This window comes from Ambystoma mexicanum, chromosome 2p (genome assembly GCF_040938575.1).
Source record: "Ambystoma mexicanum isolate Mex_15411 chromosome 2p, UKY_AmexF1_1, whole genome shotgun sequence".
Classification (NCBI taxonomy): Eukaryota; Metazoa; Chordata; class Amphibia; order Caudata; family Ambystomatidae; genus Ambystoma; species Ambystoma mexicanum.
In genome coordinates this window covers 312,311,587-312,338,242 of record NC_090923.1, presented here as the reverse complement: position 1 = coordinate 312,338,242, position 26,656 = coordinate 312,311,587, and the positions used below count along the sequence as shown (strand labels likewise).

Here is a 26,656-nt window from a genome sequence, read left to right as displayed (position 1 = left end):
CCCCACATATAGGAGGCAGTACTTCTGGAGGTGGACTCATTTAACAAATTTGGCTACGATCTCTGTAATTTTAGCTGGGTTTTTGTAAATCCGAGTAGTGGATGTAAGGGGAAGTTTTGTGGATGATACTCGGGGGGGCAAAAGTAAGGCTTCGGAGGTAGGGGAGTACATGACTCCAGTCTCTGGTGGCTTGCTATGACCCTACGGGACTCCATTATACAACTTCAGGGCCTGAAACCAAATAGTTAACACGATTAGAAAATTGTCCCTAGTGTCCTGGAACACTAGGGGTTCTTGGTTCGTAAAAAACTCACCTAAAATATGTTCCGACCTAATTAAATTTACTGTTTTATGTCTGCCAGGAGCCTGGCTGACTGCTCCTTATGTCCTAGATTGATTTATAGTTTACTTAGAACTAGCAACTAAGGGATCTCGAGGGAGACCTTCCGGGGGCCTTATGACCGCAATCCAAATTGACCGCAAGGGTTTTTCACATTTCTAAGTGGTGCCTAGTAATGTTGCTGCAGCTAATGAATAACTTTGGCCCATGTAATATTTTAGTGGTAAACATCTACAGGAGCCATTATATTAATCTGACTGGATCCTTTGCAACTCTAATATTCGTATATTTGAAGAATGTCAAGAACTGTGTTCGGATCTTTTGATCATGGCTATGAGAGATATAAATGTGAAAATATTTGGCCACAGGAGAGGTGGAAATGCTATGGGAAAACATTTGGGCATTCTCCCTTGTCTTCCAAATAACACTATTGAAGGTGGACCCCCAAGTTGTTCACAGAAATTGTGGCAGGGGCAACTGTGGCACAATTTCTTTGAAGAATGGGGTCTATACAATGCCAGTGATCTGCTAAGTACAATATTGGATCCCTCTACATTGTTTAATGGAAATCTTCCTACCACAATTGACTACATATTTCTTTCGAAACAAGCCTTGGTTGGATTTAGCTATGTCATTTAGTCTAATGGGGAACTGACTGTACTGACCACAAAATGTTAGAGCTGAGTTTTGGTGGGGAATGGGGAAAAATGAATCATGGGATTTACCCTTTTTCCTTACACATTAATCCAGCACATACTCGTATTGTGTGGCACAAGGATAATGTGGCTAAAACAAATGCTGTCTCTGTAAGACTTTATTATTTTGAATGTAGGAAAGAAGCTAACTCTTTATACCTCTGATACCTTTTGTCATTATGTGCAAACCACAATAAAGAATCCAGCGTCCCCACTAAGACCTAACCGTGGGAAAACAAAACATACCCATATTTACAACGCCACAGTTAAACATCTAAAAAGTTGTAGATTAAGGGAGTTTAGGCATCATCAAAGGTTGAGCTCCTTTTTGACAGAGAAAGAGATATTGAAAAAAAAGGTTAATAAATGGAACAATCAAAAAAAGGAGGCACCGGGCCCAACTTTATCAGGCTGATGGTGAAAATATACTCTCTGTCCTGAGGGATTCCACCTCAAGAACTTTTTGGGCATTGACAAACAGTAAGATCTTATCCCAAATTACGGTACAATCCTCTGAAATATCGGAGGAACAATGGGAAGGCCACTATTGTGCACTATAGGCCCCTTCTAAGAATCTATGTCATCTCCCAGTCTCCATTATAAACACAGTGTGGAACTTTAAAATTCTACAGGAGGATAATAAATCTCTAATACTGAAGGTGTCTACGTCCAGGGCAGCCGGGCCTAATGGTCTGGCCAATGTTATTTTTAGAGGTAATGTGCATTTGTGGTAAAAAAAAATTCTCCTTATGTTCTTTAGAGATATTGTTATGCTAAGGGTTATTCCGGAGACTTGGCATACTTCTTATATAGTCCCAGTCTATAAGAAAGGAGATAGATCTTGCCCAGCCAACTATAGGTCGATTGCACTCCTGGATGCAGATTCAAAAATCTTTTCTGGTCTTGTTTTGAAACACATCCAGGAGTGGTTGGATAAAAATAACATCTTGTCTAGGTTTCAATTTGGGTTTCGAAAGAATGTGGGGACTGATGTCTATTATTGAAGATCCTACAAGATAAAGCCTAGAAGGCCAATAGAGTTCCGATCTACGTAGCCTCAATAGATCTTACAATGGCCTTTGATTTGGTAGGTAGGAACACACTTTGGATAAAGCTTAAACATATTGGTCTTCCTTCCCCTATACTTCCAATTCTGTATCATCTCCATGAGGGGTCTAAGCTACAAGTGTGTCTTAACAATATTGGAACGTTGTGTTTTTTCCATTAATGTCTCAAATGGCCTACGTCAACGGTGCATGTTTGTGCCCACAACTTTCATTCTATATGTGTCGGATGCCAGCGCAGAATTAGAGGTTGCAGCTTTTGCGCCGCCTGTGGTGGTGGGGGGGGCGGGTCAAAATTAGCTGGACAGCGTATGCTGATGATTTTATACTTTTTGACCATACTCCTCGTGGATTGCAACATATGCTCACTGTGTTTAGAGATTACACACTGACCAATTCCCTTCTGATTAATGCCAGAATGACAGTCATCCTGTGGCTCCATTCTAGGCCTAGTTTGCTGAAGTATTCTTGGTACTTGAATCATGAAAAATTGGCAGTAAGACCATCTATTCGCTATCTAGGCATTCCTATTTTTGGTGACAAGAAGAAAGCACAATATAGTTAATATTTAGAAGGGAAGGTTGGCCCTCAAATAGCTCAGTTTAAAAAAAAATAAAAAAAAATAAATAAATAAAAATCGATACTAAATTTGGGACATTTTCCTTTTTAACGACCTTGCGTTACTAGAAGTGTAAGATCATACCACACTTTTGTTACGGTTTGGAGCTTTTGCCTCTGTTGGTCAGAGATGACCTATCCAAATATGGAGCATGGATACTGAGGTCAGTTTTCAAATATTTACCCAAGTGTGTTCCTTTGGCTGCAATACACTACGAGCTGGGTTTATTTTCCATGGGAAATGTGGTCATGTGGCGAAAGGTCTCCCTCTTCAGGAAGTTGATTACCAGCCCAAAATCTACTTTGTACGATCTGATGGGGAATGCCCGACGTAATGGTGCCAGTACTTCGGGTTACTTGGGGAATCTTCAAGCCGAATCCCTTGAATTTTTGGCGAAATTGGGGGTATTGTGTGAGCTTCTAATCTTTAATCCAGATAAATTTAAAACACTCGGAGTATATGGATTGGAGTAATACAATTGAAAAGGTTCTGGAAACACGTCTTTACCATCAGTTGGTTTCACACTTTAAAAGAGGGGGAATTTTGGAGCCATATTTGACCAAATTTCCCGATAAGCAGTTGCAACATGAATTTATGCGTTTTAGATTGAACGTAATGTTGACCAGAAAGATTACAGACCTGAGGGAAAGGGGGAGGAGCATTCCCTCAGATTTGTAGGTTCTGTAAAGTTATTGGTCTTACAGAAACATTGCAACATCTTCTACTCGAGTATACCTCTCTGAGACTGGAACACATAAGATGCTTCCATACGTTTGTGGCTAACACAGAATGTCTAAACCTTGATAGGATGTGGTGGGAAATGATTCATGGCGATCGGTTCTCTTTGCAGATTGCCGTTGTTCGGTTTCTGAATTATTCCTGTAAATTGTCACCAAAAGTTGGAATTAATGTACCCCTATCTACGGTGGTCAAGCTACCGACTGCAAAATGAAATGAACATTCTGTGCGCTTTGCTTAACAGATGCATTTAGGAGTTTTGGTAATATGAATTGTGATGCTATTTGTGTGATTAACATGTGTAATATTAATGATTTGTAATGTATGTTCTGCTAATCTATACATTGATTTTATTTTGTTTTATATTGTAGTGGTAAAGTATGCATACTTTTTTTTTATTGGTGTATATTCTCTTATGCAATTTTGTTTTATATTGTATTGATAATGTATGCATAAATTGCTTTTTTAATTGGTGTATCTTTCTTATGCTGTCTTGTTTTAAAATAGTTTATTTTTTTTGGTAAAGGTTATGTTTAACCAAGACAAATAAATAACAATGGTAATGACCCCAACCTAACGGAGAAGCATCTGCTGGCTTCCAGCACAGCCATGTGTACATTGTTAATTCTCCATGTCTGGTTTAAAAAAATGTATGGATGGGTCTACCCCCTGATTAGCTTAAGAAACATAACTCACCTGTAGCCATTGATTGACTGCTGTTAAAGTCCTGACCATTCCCAGACCAAGGCTGTTATCCTTTCTTTTGAAGATAAGCTATCCATGGTGGGCAGAGGGGTCACTGCATGTACATGGAATAAGAAGATCAATAGCCAAAGGCTTTTGGGCAGAGCTAAGGAACGTTGGGGAGAGCAGCTCTCATAATAGTAGTCAAGTGTCACTAGCCTCTTTCTGATATCTGTGTATGCAAACAACAAGCAGTGGTGACCCAAGGAGATGGAGCACATGATCAACTGTAGTCGCCACCTACGTATTTATTTTTACATTTGTATAGCGCACACAAACCTTCAGGCATCAGGGCGCTTAAACCAGTTACATGGAGCCCGTAGGCAGAATAGTTCTTCAGTTCATATTTAGACAGAGGTACATATTTGCTATTGTAAGCTGGTGGTACTTGGATGGTTCCATGTGCATGCCACGAGTAGGTTTGACTCATTGGCTTAAGTTATGGTGAATACAGGTTTTGTACTAATGTGTGGGGGAGTGTGTAGTGTTTTTTTTTTGGTATGTTATTTGTTTCATCAAGTGTACATTTGAACCTGAACTACTTCTACATAAAAAATAGAAAAAGAAATCAAGTATGTATAAACATCGAAACCCTTATTCGGAATTTTGTAATCTAGTTTGTGGAAAGGGAAGCTAAAGGGCCCTTCCAGAAAATGGTGGTTCTGACCAAAGAAATACATAGGTGTAGAGAAGAAATTGAGACCGGTTCTGAGATGGACTAGCAAAAATATTAAGATGTATAAAAAGAGGGAGGCACAAATTGGTGAGAGAATGCAAAATGAAAAACTATGGAGGACAAAAGATATGCGGGACACAATTCACGAGGAAGCATGTGTTATACTGTCGCAGCCTTTGTGACCGATAGTATTTGACTTGAGCTTTTAGAAATATCTAAACTACCAAACAAAAATTAACATTTGTCAACAATTATGCCATGGTTCTACATGTTAGAAATGACAGATGACATGAGAAATAATTTTTCTGAGGACAAAGGTAATAGAAAACAATACTAATGTGAACATAAGTGAAATGTGAATCATGTTCCATCTTCCATTATTGCCCAATAAAATGTTACCATTAATATACGTTTCAAGGATGACGCATCAGCCTGTTTGATCAACATATAAATATGCAGCTAAACATTGTTTAAATATGTTACACACTAACTCTTTGGAGTGGTGCTTTAGGTCACTGTGTCACTCCCATCAACCAAGGGCTATAATAATGTATTTAATGTTATAATAGAAATAATTATAATTTAAAGGATACTTCCATTCCACTATACTAATGCAGGCTCTTCGGATGGGGTTATTGAGAGTCAAGCAGTAAAGGGCGCGGGGTGGTCTGTTGTTTGAAGAACTTCCCTGTTTTTTGCTCTTTGCATACTGTAGACGCTTCTTTTGAGACAGAGATCCTGCAGGTTGCGCTTCTTCAGTGCTCATTGCTTGAGCAGCCTTGGCTTGTCTAGCAGCATCAATCGCAGCTTGCCAAGAAAGGACAGTTTGCTTGGATGGTATTGGGTTGGCCGATGGAATTGGTAGTCCGTTACCAGCACAAGGAATTCTAGTGCTATTTGCATAGTTTGCCTCTGAAAAAAAAAGAGTATGAATACAAGCATTAGTATTAAAGACTACAATAGATAAAAGGGAAAATAGACAGGACAACTTCATATTGGATGTAGATTAATTTGACAAGCTATCCAAAAAGAGAACAAAATGATAAGTAGTAGGTACAAACAATGCAGTAACACTTAATTTCATCTAGAAAAACATAAAAGGGGATAATTTAAATCTAATGTCCTCACTTCAGCAGATCTAACAAGATTCATGCAATGCTTAAAATTTTAAAAAAATAATTGGGTTAATTTGGGACAAATATACATAGGGGGTGGCAAATCATCATCTGCAAAATACAAAGAGCTTCATTATTTGGGCCAGTGGAAGAGTTTGCAATGCCATAAAATAAGGAATTTAGGTAACAATGCAATTCCACATGGTCACTGAAGATTAGCTAGGCTGATTACAATTTCTTCAAAACAGCATAGCATGGTGAAAGTTAGTCAATACTTTATTTTGGGAAGATAATCATACTATAAAACATAATAAGAATCATAATGCAATACTGATCTTTGCCTTCAAATACGTTAAACAGATAATTATTACTCAGCTAGATGGTGTTTGTCTTCTTGACTTTACACATATGCTGCTATTTTCTGTAGTAGAAGGCAGGAGGTGAGAAAAGTTGGTGTGTGTGGCTATGTGTTAAGAAACAAGTATATGTTTTTGGGGCATGCGTTTGAAGGAAAGAGTGCACTATGGAGATAATCCAAAAGGCAAAGTAAGTATATGTGGGAATACAGTGAAAGGTGCGGAAAATGTTTCAATGTTTCTTCATGTGCGACACATTTGATTCAAACATTATAATGAACTGCATCTTATCCAAGACATCCAATGCATCCACTGTAAGACCATCTCATTTAGAATACATATATACACTTTCCCCGAAAACTACTGAGGCCCAGATGTCTGAAATGTAATTACCAACAAAGGAACAAAGCCCATCCACAAAAACATTCATTTTGAAGAAATGAAAGATACCAGGATTTCCAAGCATGCTACCAGGTTTTCCAAAGCTGTACCAAGAACAAAATACAACTATGCATTTCCCAAAATTCAAAAGATTTCTCTAATTTAACATTTTATTTCTCTAGCAATTGCCACAATATTGTATAAATCCACAATGACACATTCAAATGATTCAAACTAATATATTACATAAGGCAAACAAGTTGAAAAACTGGGTATTTATTTCTCTCGTCCATGGTACTGAATTGAGTTGACCAGGGTTTCACCTCAGGGCACCCCCAACCTTTGGAAAACACTCTGGGGAAGAATAGAATAATAACAAAATGTAAATGATTTACAACTAAGGAAGAACCATGTTCCACCAGAAGATTCTTATCTGGTAGTTTGAACCAGGACTATTTAATTCAAGTATTCAACAACACCTTTCCCATTAGCACCTAGGGAGTGGGAGGTGCAGCCAATCGGGTTCTGCGGATTTCAGACTGAAACCTCCGATATCAGCACCCATTCCACAGAACCTGCAGGCTGCCTTCTACAACCATGGCAGCCATCTTGGCAAAGTATTTTCATTCATTGAACGGGACACGCCTGACATCACGCTCAATGAATGAAAATACGTTTTAGCACCCCTGGTTACCGCTTTGGTAATCCAGGATGCTAATCGAGTTATTAACCAGTTTTACGGTCTACACCGGGGGGGCTGAAGGGGAATGGGTAAGGTCCTGCATCCCTTGTTAACCACTCTTGCTTCACTCAGGCCAATAAATTGTGCTGCCTGTTACCTGCCCCAACCCGCGCGGTGTAGCCCAAGGAATGGGTTCATAACACCATATTAGAAATAGACTGTGAACCTTGCAGGGTCCAGTAAACTTTACCCTACTACTGCTAATGCAGAGAACAAACGAGCCCTGTCACATCAATCTTCTCCAGAACCCCTCATAAACGTCTGTTTGCTTGAGTTATGGAACCAGCATGCAACGTCCTTCAGAGGACATAGCTGTACCTGTTAACAAACATCTATGGCATTATTGGCAAAAAATGTAGAATCCAAAATGAATATAACTTCACAATTGTAAGACGTAGGAACCTGAAATAATTGTGTTTTGTAGATTAAAGACTACACTTCGTTTTGACACCATATTCGACTTGTCTACAATTTTTGTATAATAGTTCATTTAATTATGGCCGAATATGCCACAAATGTATGCTGCATTTCTCCGCGCATGTCTTGAAGCATTGATCCTGAAGGTCTTGGTTTCTTTGATTTGGCCTCCTGCTGTCAGAAAATATAAGTGGAGTGAGATTACCCCTCCCTTCTGCTCATTTTAAAAATATAGAAATTGTTATGAACCAATGAAAGATTGGTGGTGTTTTCAATCAGAACGACCTAACTATAAGGTAGGCAAATGAAAGAAGTTGGCTAATAGCATACTGTAACATAATTCTGAGATAAACATTGGAATAATGGAGACTTTAAAAACAGAAGGAGCCCAGAACAAATGATTCTGACACTGGGAGGGACTGTAGGGAAGGGGAACACCTGTCCCCCATTAGGTTAATTCAGAACCTGGATATTATTGGGAGAATAGGGCCTCATTCATGTGGGCTTGAAACCAACCTAATATGAGGTAGTCCTGACTTCAGAGAAAGGTCCAAGAGGGACCCGTTATCGGAGAAGACTGAGAACATGCAAGGGTTTATCTCTGTATGCATGCAATGAAAGATTAATTCAAGGTGAGCAGGACAACCCACCAAATATAATTAGTTAAGTCCCCTTGAATTATTGCCCTGATTAAGACCTGCGGTGTGAGGGAACTGGGTTGGTGATTGTCAATAGGGGGCTCCCTTTCCAAATAGAAAAAGCCTAATATTTTATGTGAAATGCAACAGTGCTTTCCATTATATTAAAAGTTTATTGAGACTTTATTGTGCAAGGAAAACATGTAATTCCTGAACATAGAGTGAGGGGTTAGCAAAATAATATTATGGGAACGAGAATAGGCTATTGTGTTTTAATAGGGTGATGTCATTGTATTCAAGGGTGAGGGAGATTGAATTTATAAAAATTACATTTTTTGTTATGAGTGTGCTGAAAAAAAGGGACGTTTCCCTGCCCTGACATGGTACTTTTAAAATATCACTTATGCTACACTAAGCACTATCACACAGATATAGTAACCATTAGGCTATGGTTTTAAGGGCCCCATACCATGGCCTAAGGTGAGGTGAATCATTGATGACATATGTTCTGTGCAGGCCATAGTTATGTAAAATAAATTCGAAATTGAGAGCAAGAAAAGAGGAAAAATAGGGTGAAAGTCAATCCCAGGAATCCTTGTATTCTGTGAACTGCACACAGGGACTCCTTTGTGAATTGGAAGGGGTGGGTCTTATATTTATTCAATACAACCGAAAACATTGTTCCAGGTTGGGTCAGGGAACTGAAATTGTATACATTTTGTATAGATTGTATGCATGTATACATTTTGAATTGCATTTAACTGCAAAGTGTTAAGTTATTTTGAGGTAGTTTGTTTTCATCCCCAATACCTTCCTCCTCCTCTGCTGCCCCCCCATACACATCTATGTTCTCTCCCGGATGGATGAAAGACCACAAATGAACTTACCGCTTTGTAATTTATGTTGACGAAACTATGGTATACCCTTCAATTGACATTCTGAGGCCGACATATTTCACAAACAACCTGTGAACTCTAAACCAGGGATTGAAATGACTTGGAGCTAGAAACTATTTTCCTCCTGCTTCTAGCCTACCAGAGCCTGGTTTGATTGATACCAACAGCTACCAAGAGCTACTTTGCACTCCACAGGCCAACTGGTGGTATACAAACATACTTAAGTGACAATAACCCAGGGTGTTTAGGAATGTGTTTTTGAAGAACTATTACGACATATTTGAAGATATTAAAAACATTAGGGAGTCAATTAGAATGGACATACATTTAGAATATACATGACACATGCAAGTTAGACAGGCTGTGTACTAGCTCCTTGATGCATGGAGGTAGCTACTGCTTACTGGCTGATGCCCGATACCCAGGATCTGCTTTAGGCACCTGCTCATAACTTTGATTTCCTATTGTATTTTGATGTACATTTTTGCTATTTCTATCCCTGCAAACAAAAGTCCAAAATCTTAACTGTTTAACTTCTAGGTTTCCTCTTAATAGTGACTAGTAGTTAATCTGTGATGTGAAATACAGGAGTGCTTAGGAACTGTAGAGTAATGTGTGTATGCATATCCAAATCCTAGTAATTACTCAGTAAATGGCAATAAACATTTTCAGGGATGATTTCTCCAAATGTAGTTATTAAAATGTGTTAAGTGAATTGATGAAGGATATAAAACTACTGGTGGTCATTGTGGTAGAAGGTTGTGGTAGTGTAGTGATCTGGCACAATTCTATTCTCCTATAAAAATAGTCGATGTAGCTTACTTTGTAAATATACACTAGGTTGTTGAATACAATGTTTTTCCTTCTGCCAATATATCAAAGATACCCCAGACTATCCTAAGGATAGGTATTAGAGTTGGCATATCAAGACATCATCAATGCCAAAAACATTTTGGAAGAGGGGCCCTGGCTCTATTGGAAAATGTGGGTGATGAAGGTTCCTTCCAATAAATAGCCTTATTCGTGCACCTTAATCTTCACAACTAGCAGTGCTCTGCAAATGTTGTTATTCACTGGCAATAGTGATGCAATAGAGAAATGGGGCATGCCTCCTGAAAATTCGTAAAAGGGAGCCAACAGAATTTTGATTTGCTTCTTAAACTGGTCCTATCTGAGTGTTTAAAATCGTTGCTCTAATCCAAGTAAATATACTAACATAACTGGCATAAAATTAACAACAGTGATAAACCGCTATTTAAGCTATCCTTATATTACTACCCCACCCCATTATTATAAGTTGCCATGAAACAAACCAATATGCTTTAAACATAACAGTTCTGCCAGACATTAGACAAACTATTAACACACTTAAATAGAAAAGACCAATGTATATTTGCAAGAGTGGCCACCTGGAGGTACCATGCTTCTCTACTATAATCTTATCAGTGCTCCATCATGAATCCACTTTTCTTTGCCACCACAGACATTCCGACCACTTCAGAATGACATTCACACCAGCTGAGCCACAAAAGATTGAACCGACACCACTCGGGGCTGAAAATACAATGTAACAAATGTCAGTGTATTGTTTGGGTGCAAAATTACGACTCGGACACGATAGAGGTATGGGGATTGGCAAATACTTGTATTCAGGACAAAATAAAGAGGAACCCTAACCCTCCCCAATTCTAAAAGGGGTTTGCTGGTCTCTAATAAAGAACAAATGAGACGGTCAGAATGTCCAAGTAAATAAAAAGAGTCCAAAGTCGTGTCAAAATGCCTACTTCTATCCCTTATAACTAATAAGAAAAAGGGTAGTGGGTCTTCTTGGTCCAGAAGAATGACTCCCGTCTTCTGGATGATGAGCCACAGTTCCAATTGTAGGGGGGAATTTCACCTGTGAGAATGGCTCCCTTCTCCAGGTCTCAAATCCTTTCTGATGCAACAAAGTTCCAGCTTGTAACGTCTTAAGGGTTCAGTTCCAATGCAAAAGAGAAAGGCCCAACTTAAACATTATTCCTTCTTGAACATTGTTGTACTTCACTATTGAGTTCCTGGAAAAGGTTCTCAATGTTGTCAGAGCCCAGGGAATGACTCCCTTCTGCAGGCCTTCTTCTGACAGGTTTCACGATAGCCAATCTTCTGGGAAGACAGGAGGTAGTAGCTCCTTCTCCTGAGGTCTCGTTGCTTTCCAGTTCACAAGAGCTGGGCGAAATGAATCCCTTCCTCCAAGCCCTTCTCAGACTTTCACATTTCACAGTTCATACACAATCTTCAGGGAGGAATACGTCCCAGACCCTGGCTTGCATTGCACTTCAAAAGTTATTTATTTAACCTGAGTTCCCAATCTTATGGATGCGTGTCCCAGACCTGTATGTTCCTCCTGCCTGGGCGCAGCAGTCTTGGTTCACTATTCTGTACTGCGATTTATTCATTGTATGAAACGGATTTAGGTTACTCTTCATAGATGGATGCAGGTCCCAGACCCGAGGGATTCTCTTCCCCTTGGTGTTGCAGTTCCTTTTCAATAGGGGTCTTAGCTTGTACCCCTGAGGCGCCCCATAGGCCCCAAACCCGTAGCTCCAGTATCTGCTTGTGCTTTCTGGTACCCCTTCCAACCACCCTGGTAACACTTGTACCTTTAGGGTCTCTACCATCTCAGTTCATCAATACTGGGCTTCTCCGCCTCTGCTTCCGGCTTCACCGCTCTTCCAGCGTGCTGCAGCGTCTCAGCAGCACTTGCAGATTATCAGCATGTGCACCTTCCTTTAAACGTGCAGTCGTTCTGCTTGGCTGGTCAGGATGTCTGCTTCGCTGGATGGTCCTTCCACGTTGCACTAGGTAAGAGCCTCTCCACCTGCCCAGAAAGCTCTCTTGCAACTGCTTGAGTTTTCTGCTGAGCGAAGCGTTCCCGCGCTTGCGGTTCCTCCAGGGATGGCCTCTGTCCCTTTCCTGGTTAACTGCTTCAGCTCTCCCCAATTAGCTTTCGGGAACTAGAATTTTCATTCAGGTTCTCATGATTGCGTTCTATGCTTCCACACTGCTTCTTCATCCTAGTACTCCTAGTATTGTTCTTTAGGTCTTCCAGTGAGTCAATTGGTCTCTCCCTCGTTTCAGTACTTAGTACTTAAGGGATACATGCTCCTGAGGAGTCCACACTCTCCCTTGTCCCAGTACGTCCTATATTGGTGGCATGACAGAAACATATAGGAACACTAGTGAAAGTGTTGGTGGAGGGGGGTATGCAGGTGTGTTAGTTAGGTAGGCTATGGGGATACCATGCTCTCCACAGGTCGTCACTAATCCCAGAGGGGGGCTTTCCTCTGCATGAGATCTACCCGCTGAGTACCACTCCCATGTGAATTGCAACATATTTAGCGAAGGGAAACTTAGCCTTATCTGATCTTTGGTATTACCCGAATTATATATTCTTCAGCCCACAAAGGCATAACATCAAAGGATTATGCTTTGATGCGGCATACTTTGGCAGCAGTGTGGTTCTTTGAATTTATCTAGCCTGAACTTGGCTTAGCCATCACTATTTATAACGATCTTTGGTCACATGACATTCCATAGAATTAATCACACTCTAGTTTTTGATGATTCTATGTTAATCTTACTTTGTGATGCCCAGTTAGCCACGCTCTTGTAACTCCCAGTGCTTTTCATTGGATTTACATTTTTGTCTCCTTTTATTAGGCCACCTCAATAAAAGGGCAGTTTTTCTACTTATTTCCACTGAAGTGCTCTTACAATTTGGACATAAATCAGTTCAATCTAACCTCAGCCCACCATTTGTATTCCAAGCTCGGAAACATTTCTAAACCAGAGGTTAGTATTAATGTGGAAGCTTAGCTTTGTATATTCCTTGGGCTAGTATTTGCTGTGCCTTTGTGTTGAAGTTTGAGATAATTTAGTTATATCTCCAACTCCACTTTTTTGTCTCCTCAGATGTAAATTGGTTTTCATCCTTTTTTCTTGTTGGACTGCGTCAACAAAACAATGGTTTTCTGCGCCATGTGTGGACTAATCTAGGTGAACATGTTATGTTTTACATTGATAACCCCACTATTTGATTTTTGTTTAGATGTGTTGATTTGAGGTTCAGTCAGTGTTTTTATTCTAATTATGTATTTTATTTCTTTTTCCTCTCATTTCACTACATTTGTTGAATTTTAAATGTTTTTTCTATGGGTTGATGCTCCTATCAGAATTGAGACCTACAATCAAGTTTGGAACATTTCAACGGTTCACCTATGGGCCTACTGGGCTATTTACAAACTATGTATACATTTCTGTACCAGTATGCCTCTAATGTTATTTGTACTCAACAGTGCGCCCTGATGAAGGCGACTATCAGTTCGATTGATTGAACTAGACATAATCTTCTTGCCAAAACTGTAATGTTTATGATACTATACCATTCTGTATCTACAGTAGGCATTTAGCACTTTGGCACATAGCACTTTTTTGCCTACAGCACTTTTTGCAATAGCATCTCCATCATTCAATTAAATGTATTAATATAGAGATGGCCATGCATGATTTCAATTAGCAATAGATAGGTTATTTACAAATTCTCTCAATATCTTTGATACAACTATTTTGCAATAGTATTGCACCAAATGATTTTTAAGGTTATTATGTGAATGTATTATGTATTATGTATTTTTAGAATGCTTTTTGATGAATAATAAAATTTGAAGTTATAACTGGTTATCTGACTGAGCCTCTCCTCTCTCCACATCTATTCTTATCTATGAGAACTTAAATAATGTATGTACTTCTCCATGTGACCTCTCCCTTCTGGTTTCATATGCAATTTGCTCCCCTGGTCTATAGTATAGGGGACCCCCATCCATTTTTGTCTACTATAGATGAGCCAACCTGAATCTGTTGCTGTCAGGGGATAGAGCAGTTTTTGGTTGTTATGCAGAACATTGTGTTACCATTCAATGTCTCTGTATTTGGCCCACCTATGTAAACAACACACTTTAAAGATAACTAAAAGACATCCCAGTGATCTGGTTTCAAAACCAGAACACTAGGATGTCTGCTGGTTTTCTTTATTTCGTGTTTTTTTACATGAGTGGGCCAAAAACATAGAAAAGGAATGATAACACAAAGTTCTGCAAAACAACCTAAAACTGCCCTATCCCTGAATTTGAAGGGATTCAGGTTGGCTGATCTCAGCATGGCTGTTTTGGCTTTCCATAGAGGATTGAAAGGGTCAAAATGCCTCTTAATGAAAAGGCTTCTTAAACAGTTCTCCAAAAAAGGAAGGACATAGGTCTCTTAATAACCTCTTTTAAAGAAACATGTCTCCTAAAACGTCCATCAAACAAAATGTCCTCTTAAGTCTATCCAGTCTTTGCCCAGTGTTACACCACAAGCTCCGAGGGTGGGTATTAGGTTGCGCTTCATGCTTTGATCCAGGTCTTCATTTCAGTCTGCCCGCATTTTTGCTGCAGTTGCTCTTTGAGGTGTCATGGTCTCTGTTAACATGAACCAGCACAGTCCAGGGTTCTGATCAAGTGACAGGACACTGCTAGGACGATGGCGTTGTTCTGGTGCATCCCTGCTTCCTGCCAGAAGGGAAGCTAACTGAGATTCAGTAGGCTGCCCCCTAGGGTCATGAGCACATTCGTGTTCAATGTTCCTGGACCTCCCGACATTCAGCACAACCTTACTCTTCTCATCATTTCGACATCTGCTAAGAGTCATTTGGCCAATCCCTCTTTAGACACTGCACCATTCGTCAAATGTATTAACATCTCCTTGATGCTCTGCCACATGGTCATTTCTCCTCCCACCTCACTCACACACTAGGGGTAAATGGTGCATGTGTCCTGCTCTGTCCTCTTCTCGCCTCCAATCTCCTATCGGCTCCTCCTTTCACCTCTGCAGCTCTTACGTTTACCCTCTACTCAGATCTGCCATTCTCCTCCTTGGAACGCTGAGTCACCATCTTCCCTTCAAACCTTCCCTTTACTGCCTCCTACTGCTCCCCCTATTACCATTGCGCCCTTAGCTCCTGCTTTCCTCACCTTCTCCTCAGCACCCAACGTAATCTCAGCGTCACCTTTCATTACCTCCCCAGTGCTACTTTTTACTACCTCCACATCAGGTCATCATTTCCATACCTTCTCCTCTACTCCTCTTCACACCACCAGCATATCTCTGCCTTTTAGCCTATAATCTCTTGAGCTGCCGCCAAAATATCTCTTTCACCTTTTACAAACGCCCTCCTCCTCTACTGAGATTTATAGGTGCCTCATCACTCCCTCAGCACTGCGCCCTTTGTAAGGGTTTGCATCTGAGACTCATTAGAGACTCTTCAGTGTGATGGGCTGCTCCTACATGGTTGTGCCTGCTGCGGATAAAAGACTGTGAAGGGCGTGTCTGCTATCTTTACATTCTTCAAGCATGCGTGAAAGCTCAGTGGGCCTTGCACCGAGTGATCCGAGCTGCTGCGGCCTACCGTGTAAGTCTTCTGCATCACCCCATCTATGTCTTTGTGTTTGTCACAAACATACATCTATGCCTTACATTTGTTTTATAGTGGGGTTTCTGTTAAAGCAGCCCTAGACACTGGATATTCTGGTCTGGTCATTACCGGGTGTAGCTAAATCTTCTACACACCATGTTAATGCAACAGCAGACCACAAGGGCACAATGTGGCAATCCCCTGTCCAGTGTGCTGTGGTGATAACCAGGGGATTCTCCCAATACCACCCACCGGGCCCTGCATCATCTAGTGGGTAGTGACACCCCATGCCCTGTGTTAATCCACACACACACTTGAAGGATCAAGCAGTGGACCTCACCACACAATACAAGCATGCCATACTCAATGCCGAGCAGCCAGGATTGAAATGCAGTAAATCACATGGGTTTTCCCTGGTGCATATATGAGCATGACAGATCAGCAATGACTGTCAGCATTGCAGAAATGGCAGCTATGTTATTCCAACAGATTGCACCTGCTGTTTTTCAGCTGGTAGAAAATGTCAGGCAAAATGTGTTGGAATCATCTCGAACAGAAAGCCGATCGTCTGCACGAATACAAAAACTTTACTCGCTGGTGAGAATTCACATGTCAAATGAGTGTGTTAACCGCACAAGGATGGATGCATTCATTTTCACTGCTTCCACCAAAGACCAGAATGAGGGTGGTATGGAGAGGGTGTTTAGACATTGCTATGTGGCATCTAGACATTTGGTTCACTTTCATTTCTTTAAAAAGATTAAAGTACCTCGATGCCTATACTGGGGGTCATTACGAGGTAGGAGGTAACCATGCCGCTATTAGCGGTATGGCTACCCCCTTACCAGGTACCGGGTTCGGGTTCCTTGAATGGGGAGTTACCGGGCCATTCCGAACTTGGAGGGCTCAATGGGAATGGGGAGGGTGCTAACAACGGGCCCGTTGTTAGCACCCTGGTCTGCTCGTGGGACCCGCTAAGGTTTTACCAGGTGGCCTTAGTGGGTCCCGCGAGCAGAACTCGTAATGAGGCGGTAAGGGGTTGACGGCTCCGACACCTTTACCGGCACCATTAACCCCTTACCGCCTACCTCGTAATGACCCCCACTGTCTTTATTGTTTCTTGATCTACATGCATAGAAAAAGAAGTTTCCCAAATTCTATGTGAAAAGAAAGTATGTCCTTAAAGCACAGTACAAATATATATAAAAGCAACATGTAGTTTGCATCTCAATCTGCTTGAACAATGTAGTAAACAAACCATGGAAAATGTTGCTAAAGAAAGGACCTCAGGATCATCTTGGTATCGCTTCAAATACGTGGGGTTATGAAAATCTAGCTGGACAGCCAGACAAGCATATTACACAAGAACAGTGCAGCCCTTGTTTTCCGGTATCAGCCTGGGTCAGCGACAGCACTCTCCCTGCCCCAGGCCAGGGACAGTCCTAATGGGAACCACCACTCCAGCCCCAAGGTCAGCTGGATAGGGAGGTGTGCTGCACCTTTAAAATAATATTGCTAATATTGCTGTGAACAGGAGAGATAATACACCCCAAGTACCTACCTTATTAACTGGACACAGACAGGTGGATTTTCTAGGGATCCCAACAGAGAGCCCTCTTTACTTAAAATGTGATGAATATAAGGATGTCGTCCCTTCTTCCCTAGGGGGGAGACAGTTCCAATGGGGCCTGGGAAGGTGGTCCACTGAGAGAGGATCACATGGGGAGGGAAGCCCCCTATAGGACTGGGGACGACTATTCTCAGGGAACATGGTATTCTCCTGCCTTAATACATCCAACCCCCTCTCAAATACCAAACCCTCCCCCTCTAGGAAAAGCAGATGTACTCTGTTAGGTCAGTTACTTTAATACACTTTGAAAACGTAAAATACAAGAGAAAACTAAGTATCTTGCATCAGAGTTGAAAGTGAGTACTGTGAAGATCATTGAGAGCCTGAGGTTCACTCGGGAGAAGCAGAGTGAGAGGTCTGGCGCCTCACGAGATGTCATTTGCCCGAAAGAAAGCAGCCAGCCAGCACAGGAGTTCAGAAGGAACACAGCTGGGAGCCAGAGAGAGAGAGCTATCCCCTGAGGGGGATTTGTGGGAGCTGTGAGTAGGGTGGGTGGAGGAAAGCCAAAGGGAAAGAAGCCGCAAAGTGAGGAGAACCTGAACGCGGTCCAAGTTGGAGGGACTGTTTGGGTTTATTTATTTATTGGTTGGTTATTTGTAATGTGCTTATACATCACGTGGTGTTTCAAAGTGCATCAAGGCAAAGAGGGTGGGGGCAAGAGTGAATACAAAACCAATCGAAATCTTCCTACTAGGCCTTGAGATATTCAGAGTGTGCAAGTGCTACAACAAGAAGGCACTGGACAAAAATGCAGGGGAACAAGGGTGGGAAGAACAAACGGAAACATGTTCCTACTAGGCCCGGGGCCATTCGGAGCGCGTAACTGCTATAACCGGAAAGCAGGGGAGAAGGGGGGATAGGGGATAGTGCAGGTACGTATTACTATAATGCACGTTGGAATGGAAAGTAGGAGGGCAAGTTATAGGATGAAAACAGGGATCATGGGATGAGAGTGATGAGACAAAGTTTGAATTTGCAAGCGGATAACGAGAGAGCATAAGGTTGGAAGCTACAGCAGGTAAAAATGCAAAGGCGGCATAGCCTAAGTCAGAGTCAGAAGTCAATGAATTGCAGGAAGGTAGGACTGTAGAAATCAGCCAAGGCTGACGATAAAGGAGGTAAACGGCATGGTGTGAAGGCTGCGCAAAGTCAATTGAAGGGACGCCTGTCTGCCGAAGTCTGTTAGACCACGAAAGCGGGAAATGAGTCCAGCTAATTGTCCAGAATAATTATACATGCTCAAGTTTTCAGTGTGGCCACTTGACAAACTCAAGCCCCCACCCCCAAAAGCCGAAGCTACACATTGAATACATCATTCCGACACCGGATGGCGGTAAATATTGAGTATATAGGCGGTCCAAACTACCCATGAAGTAAACAAGGTGGTGTCTCAGGGAGGATAATGCCAGTGGATGAGTCCCTGCAAGTGAGGACCTTTGCTCGATACTGCAGGAAGGAGAGGGACCTACAGTGCCATAAGCATGTGGACATGCTACATGATAATGCGGCCACACATATGCCCTGCACTGCCTGCTTTGAGTTAGAGAAGTGGTTGGATTTTGCCCACATCCTACGATGGTCTCAAAGTGGGTAGATATTACATGGGATTCCCACAGGTCCCAATAAAATTGAGGATGCCGGAAGTTTGGAATGTTTAGGGAACTATAACCAGAGAGGCTACTAAGCCCTATTGGGACTGGGGAGTATAATGGGAAAAACAGAAACCCATTCCAACACGAAGATAAAATGTTGCTGGATGGGTCGGCGGACCACTAGGTGAAACTGCCAGAAAAAGTGCATGAGAAACAGTCTAACTGTTGATCAGAATTACCATCTAGCTCAGCGAAGCGCCATGCTTCCGAAATGAGTGCCGCCCAGGAATCCTACATATGTTATACAACAAATGAGTGCTATAATGCAGAACTAATCTGTTATGGCTGACTTTCTTCTCATTCCCGATCCATAAAACTGAATTATTTTAATGTGGTTTATTTCAGAATTCTCCTTTGTAAGGTTCAAAAATAGCATTAGGAATCATAGGCATGATACAAGTAGCACACTGCAAGCTTCTGCCGAAAGTATAATAAACATCTTTAATAGGTACACAGAGGGGTCATGCAAAAGCTTCTGGGTGCGCCTTCTGTGGACACTGGCTGGGTAGCACTTGGAATAACATATGGCAGCTCCTTTAGATTCAACATTTGGGTCTGCAAGAGAAATTGTTGCTACTGAAATGTACATCAGAGCACCCTAGACTCAGGCAGGACGCGCAGCCGGAAAGAGAGACACCTGCGGAACCGCTGCACACCATGCCATTCACCAGAGAGCTACCAGAGCATTGAGGAACAACTCTGATGCTGGAGAACCCGTTCTAAGTGAAAAGATTGTTGTTTCAAAATTATCTTTTCACCAAAAGATCGATTTAGAAAGATCGCTCCCTGACCGAACTAAACGGTCTTTCTAAATTAAACTGTCATGCCCCTGCCGTACACGAGTACGTGCAGGGGCCGACAGGTATGTCAGGACCCGGAAGCGCAGGACAAGGAGAACGGGTAAGTGTGTGGGTGCATGTGTGTTGAGTATATGTATGTGTTTTGGTTTGGGTGGGGGTAGGGGGTCGGGGCTGAAATCCAACGGGCGAGGGTGGGGGCGGGAAGGAACAATGTGGTCTGGTGGGTCAGGGGTGAAACCACCAGAATATGTTAAAAAAAAAAAAACGCATTTTAAAGGTCTCAGGTGAAAAAGACCTTTAGAATGCTGTTTTTACGATCAAAAGAAAATCTGGCATTGCAAATCGGTTTATTTCTCTTGAGACCTTTAAAATTGGGTCTTTTCATATAGAACTGGAGAAACGCTGGTACCTACCGACAAGCAGGAAATAGGTATACAAGTTTTCGAGGAGGCATTGGAGGTCCGTGAAGCAAGCGGGTGAATACAAACACTGGAGAAGGAGGGCCTGGGACCCCAAAGGGACATTGAGAGTATGGGACCCGCACCCATTTGGAAAACAAAAGTAGAAAAGGTTGGGGACCCTGAGAAACCCCAAGAGAAGAAAACCATATGTTTGGCAGGCGAGTGAACCAAAAGTATATGATAACAAAATGCGAGTCTGCGACTCTGCACTCATGTGATAGGCAAATGCCTAATAGAAGAGTAAGAGGGTCTGGGACCCACGATGAAAGAGAGCGAGTCCACGAAAGGACACTAGCTTGGCAGGAGAGTGAACCAAGCTATATCGAGGAGCCTGGGACCCACACCCATTAGAGAGATTTAAATGGTCGAGGACCCCGGAATTCGGAAAAAAAGAATCCTACATTTTATAACAACCTGTATCAATTTGAAAAGATAAAGAATTGTGAAGCTAAGCAACATATCCTTGTGAATTGACCAGTGACATTTGCCTAAGAGGATAAAGCAGGCGAAGAGCTCAAAAGGAAGTAAACTGAGAAGAATTATAGGTGAAAGGAGCACAACCATAGCATTGGAATCCTGCATTCATGAACATTGCGTATTTCATCACTTTGTAGAACTAGAAAGAATGGGAACTTTTCTGTTGGTTGAGAACACGTTACAGTAAGAAGAGATCATCTTTGAACAGTTACTTTAGATTTTTAGTGTTGGGGCAGAAGCGGGTTTTTGGACATGGCAGTGACAGACCTCTTATTTTTGAACTTGCTGACAATTACACTAGTTTTTCTTTGAGGTAGGGAACCCCATCTTGGCTTTAGGGATAGGGAGGCATTTTTTCAACCCTTTATTATTTAATAAATGTGTATACCCAGAAACATGCCACCATTGTGTCCGAGCCCTACTTCTGCATCCTTACAATAAAAATACTCTCAATTCATAGTTAAGGATTTCTAATCCCTTATTCTTTTCCTACAGTTCCCCTAGTGTGAGTTCCATCTATATAGGGATCTGATCTTTCAGCCCACCCTTCCGTTACCCAATGGATGAGTCTGAAGAAATAGATACCCAACCTAATTCCTGGCCCCACCCATTACAACATGAAGCCAGAGGACGGCCTGCATGTGTGGACCGCGTCCTTAGGTGGCCTTAGGCAGACTGCCACTTCCTCCTCCTTACCTCACATCAGGGTACCTCCCCTCTACTTCCTTTAATTTATTCCTAGTATTCTACACCTACTGAACAAATCCAACTTAACATTTCTGCTAAATACATTTCCTCAATCTACCTTCCCCCTACTTAACATTTCTACTATGCATATAGATATACACCACACTACTTAACATTTACTACACAGTTAACTATGTATGCATAAATATGATATAGTAAGTAATTTATAACGCGCCTGTACACAAGTGTTTCTAGGAGTGGGAAGACAAGGAAGGGAGGACAGAAGGGGGACAAAACAACGATATTGCTAGGCCTTGTGTCATTCAGTACGCGCAAGTGCTGCGGGGAGAAGTGTCAGGGAGGGTGAGAGGGCAAAGGGAGAGTGAAAAGTAACTAGTAAGTGCAGCCGGGAGGGGGCTTATAAGTGCAGAGAGTCAGGAGACTGAAGGACTGCAGATACAGTACCTTAAGGGGTTGGGAGAACCGGAGACAGTGTAGGGGCAACCAGTCGTGCAGGAGTCTTGGTCTTGTACCTTCAGTGGGTGGCCAGGTAACCAGTATGCACAGCAGATTGGGAAATCAGCAAGGGAGAGAGAAAGCAGAAGCGAAAAGGAAGGTCTTGAGTTGTGTGAGAAACCAGAAGGTGCCTCCCCCGCTAGTCCCTGCAGATCTCTCGCTCATGTGGCCAGGGGACAGCCATCACCTTTGGATCCAGACCCTGGGGTGGACCAGTGCGGGAGGATCACCTTGGTGAGGGGTTTTCTGGGAGAGGGACACCTGATGGCGAGTTCGAGATAGCCCTCTCTTCCCTGTAACATCTTTACCCCATTCTACTTGGTAGGATATATGGAAACTCTACTTCTCTCCCCTTTCCTGCATGAACACTTTCACACTGACAGCCCGCTGTGGGAGAAAACGTACTCACACCAGAGCCGTGTACCTGACATGTCCCACTACTATGGTCAGGCAAGGTCAGGCAATCTCTAACAATCACTCACGCCTGACTGCCATAAAACTTCCCCACACGAATAAAAGGTGGAGCACCAGAGAACACTATGAGCGAGGCAAAGCACACAAAGGTACAGCAGTTTCGAGTCGGCAGATGAAAGAGGGGAGAAAGACTGCAAACCAAGGAGGGTTCGTAAGAAGGGCATCACGCTTGACCTTTGTGGTAAGACGCTGTTACTTTCAAGAATCCTTCAAGGGAAAAAGCTTAAGGCCGGGACACCACACTGAAGAAACCTTCATAGTGTGTCGAAGCATTCGAAGGCCCTCCCGCGTAACTGACCAAGGCGTGGAGGAGCAGCAGACGCTGGGTATCGTCCATGACTCCAAGAATAAAGTAGCAACAAAGAGATCAGCACAGTCGGTGAGTTGGGGAGACTGATGCAAGACCGGTCTGTGTTGAAGTCAAGGGTGCATGCAGCAATATTGTATAACGAGCGCTGGAACAAACATTGTTAAATGTGTGTGATGAAAGATGCAAGTAAAGCTGAACTGCTGATGAATGGTTGAACTTGAGAAAGAAAGATAGGATAGCGTTGACAGAGTGGTCTGGCAATGCGTGGTTGCTCAATCAAAAGTCTCTGTAAGGTATCTTGCCAAGAGAAACGAAAGTAGAAGATGGATGAGAACAATTGTGTGAAGTGAATCGAAGTGGTCACGCGACGATTTAAGCAAGTCTTCGATTCTGATATCAAGGGAACTGAGCCCAACCAAGGGTGATCCGTGGTCCAAGTCTGAACGAGGGAGACCAATTGTAAACATTGTGGAAAAGTGGTCTGATCCCAAACGAGCGGGGCCTGTGGTCAGAGACGAAGAAGGGAAACCTGTTGTGAATGTGAAAACCCCGACAAAGGAAAGGAACGTTTGTGTTTTTTTTGTTACATCAGGCCATCTGCAATAAGAGACTGTCATTAGGAGAGAGGTTTGGTGAAAGGCCATGTTGCCTATGTGTTGAAATGTTACCTTGTGTCCAAGAAGCCAGAGTGTGTGTGAAGCTCGCACATGCCACCTTGCCCCATGTGGCAAACATGGGGAAAGGGAGCCAACTTCTCAACCATCCAGACATATTTTTATTGAACACTTTTCTGTTGCATACATTGTTATCCCACAGCACTTGTATTTACAAGTAAGGATTGGCAATAGTTTTATTAGTATAGGCCCTTTTATTTTGACAGATTCCCCTGGGACTATGTCATTTTTTGAAGGCCGTAGCTCGCTCCCATCCTTATATTTCAATAAACACCCTTGAACTGTGATCACTTATGTCTGTTTTCACTGTTTGATACCATGCCTTCCTTGGAGTTACTTTGGGAACCTTAGGTGATCCTGCTCAAGTTTGAGAGAGGCAGGGAGCGGCTGTTCCATCGGGAGGCCCAAGCAGAGGACAGAGAACTACCCCCCCCCACTCTCGGCCTGAAGAAGCCTCAGAGTTGGAGGCGGATGAGCAGAGGGCCCCCTCCCCACCCCTCCCTGGGCCACAACAGCATGGAAAAAACAGATTTAATTAGGATTTGCAAAGAGCTCTCATTTCCCCAATGAGGACATCGTGGCGATGAGAGAATGGAATGATGAAAAAAGCAGGCACAGAAGAAAGCCCAAAAATCTTCATGAAACAGTATAGATCATGGCTAACAAAGGAAGGAAGCAACTGGACCCACAGAAGAATTGAGTGCATAATAGCATAGACCAAACTAGATCAGGGAGTAGTCCAGGTTCGTCAGAGCCCTTCTCTCTCCATAAGCATGCAGTGCAAGGATAACAAAAAGAAATGAGGGTGGACTTCACGTCCGAGATTTCCAAAGAACTGACTTCAGACTTGGGTCCACAAGGTGAAGGGCCCACACAGAAAGTAGAAGCTTTAAAGGACTGTTGGAAGAAAGGCTGTATGAAAGGTGATGTTCCCAGCATCTAACAATTGGAGGAGTTAGGGGGTAAGAGGTAGGCGTATAAAAGAGCGTTGGCCATAAGGTAGTGGGGAGACTAAACCAGTATTTCAGGGCAACAGACAGTGGGCCTCGTTATAAGGTTGCCAGTCTGGTTACAACGGTACCAGTAAGCTTGCCGGTACTGTTGTTACTGGGCCGGAAAACAACGAGTTATGCTCGCGGGTGCCTGGCGTGCGGACCAGCACCCGCGAGCAGACCATGTCGGATGCACCCGCATGATTCACGAATGGTGCCGGTGCATCCGGCCTCCCCATCCCCATATGGGCTCAATGGGAATGGGGGGCATTTTTTTCCAGCGCCCGGATATGGGCAATTACCGGGTCCGCCGGGGATGTAATGCCCCGGTAATTGCCCATTCCCAGGCGCCGGAAAAAAAATGACTCTGGTGGCAGCCGTGCCGGTTTTACCAGCACAGCTACCCCCGGAGTCATAATGAGGCTCAGTAACCTTTGCAGAATTGGATGGACCCCATCCAGATAGCCAAAGATGAGTTGGGCATGGGTACACAGCAGTGAGCCGTGTCAACAGTCTAGGCACACAGCAGTGTCTGCATAAAAGAGATAGCCCTTTAGTAGCTGTCTGAGCCCCCAGCTCTCGATCAGAGTGGTGCTGCAGTGATAATGGCCTGCACAACGGTCGCCTCTATATGCTGCTTGGCTCTTCTTCACTGACTAGTTCCTGCATACACCCATCATAGCATGCATTCAGCTTGCAGTCCACAGTGCTTCTCTACTCCTCCTCTTTTCTCTCGAAGAGGTACAGGGATGATGAGGTACATGTGGATAATTGGATAAGGGACTGAATTGTACCCAACATCCACCCGAACTTCAAATCCACATTCTCTCTCAACCCCTTATTTGGTGGTTTGTCCAAAATTAGTATGGGTGTGCAAAAGAAAAATCCATTAAGCAAGAGCCAATCACCTGATTCCAGGTGCATGACAGGACCCAGCAAAGTGAAAGCCCAATTCAGGCAGAGCTATTTTCCCAACCTTCTTTTCTGCTTGTCGGATTAGGTTTGCATTCCCAAATTAGGGAGGAAGATGTAAAACAAGGAATTCAGGTTACAGGTCCTTTAAGGCTTTTTACATGAAATGTGCTCCCTGCACTCACATGATGGGATGGCGGAGTTCCTTCGGAAGTCAGCAGACACCAAGTTCTCCACACATACCTACTTGCATGAAGCAGGCACTTCAGCACCTGGGCTGAGGGCTTGGCCCTTCTTTTACATGCAAGTTCCCTTTATGTAGCAAAGGACCTGTGGGTAGAGTTGGCATGGCGTACTTGGCAACTGTAACAAAGCACATCACTGCAATGCCTGGCCGTTTAATAAAGCGGGCTCACAGCCGGTGAACAGTAGAGCTACACCAATCCACTATGGAATCATGCCGGTTTAAAGACAATAAATTAGCAAGCAGAAGGTTTAGAACACATGATCGCGAAAATAGCATTCGTTAATGAGAACAAAAACCTACCAAAACCAAACAGAGGTTGCAGGGGAATAATGAAGTGTGGTGTGAGTGGGGTTCGAGGTTAAGGGGCCTGTCACCTGAAATTCTAACAGTGTATATAAGAAACCCGGTCCCATAAAAGTAAGATAAGCATGCAGATTAGTGGAGTTGAATCTGTGGAACTTTACGAATCATTCACAGAATTGTCCTTTTATGCCGCACACGCAGAGCGTCCATGTCCCATAGAAGTGGCGAGCACTGAAATTGTGTGGAAGGATGGAGCTCTTTGCGGAACAACAACTTAAAAAGTTCAGAATCACACATGCCCCTAATGCTGTCTTCCACCTTTTCAATATTTTGCTTTCGATCAGAAGGAGATTTTCGCTGAGTCAGCTTCTTTTGTTATTGGACCTACTTGCCAGAAGTCACATCACTTAGTTATGTATACCTACCTGTAGGGAAACGATTCAAATAGAATGAGTTTCTACTGGTTTAATGGAGGGACTCTCTGCCTACAACCCAAATAACCTCCTTCTTTTCTTAGGGCTATTAACGACGTTATTAATCTTATAACAGCATCTACCGAGATGTCTTCATTTAAGGACAACACAGCATCTTCCTTTCAAACCAGCATTATTCG

At 42.7% G+C, this 26,656-nt stretch overlaps 1 protein-coding gene across 5 annotated transcripts in view; it reads right to left on the bottom strand.

Annotated features, from left to right (window-relative positions):
- CACNA1D (calcium voltage-gated channel subunit alpha1 D) overlaps nt 1-26,656 on the bottom strand; it is a 2,225,258-nt gene that overhangs the window by 1,703,322 nt on the left and 495,280 nt on the right. For all 5 annotated transcript variants that reach the window (XM_069643624.1, XM_069643621.1, XM_069643623.1 and 2 more), the window contains exon 2: nt 5,470-5,788. In XM_069643624.1, the coding sequence (XP_069499725.1) occupies nt 5,470-5,788 (319 nt within the window). The remainder of the gene's footprint in view (nt 1-5,469; nt 5,789-26,656) is intronic.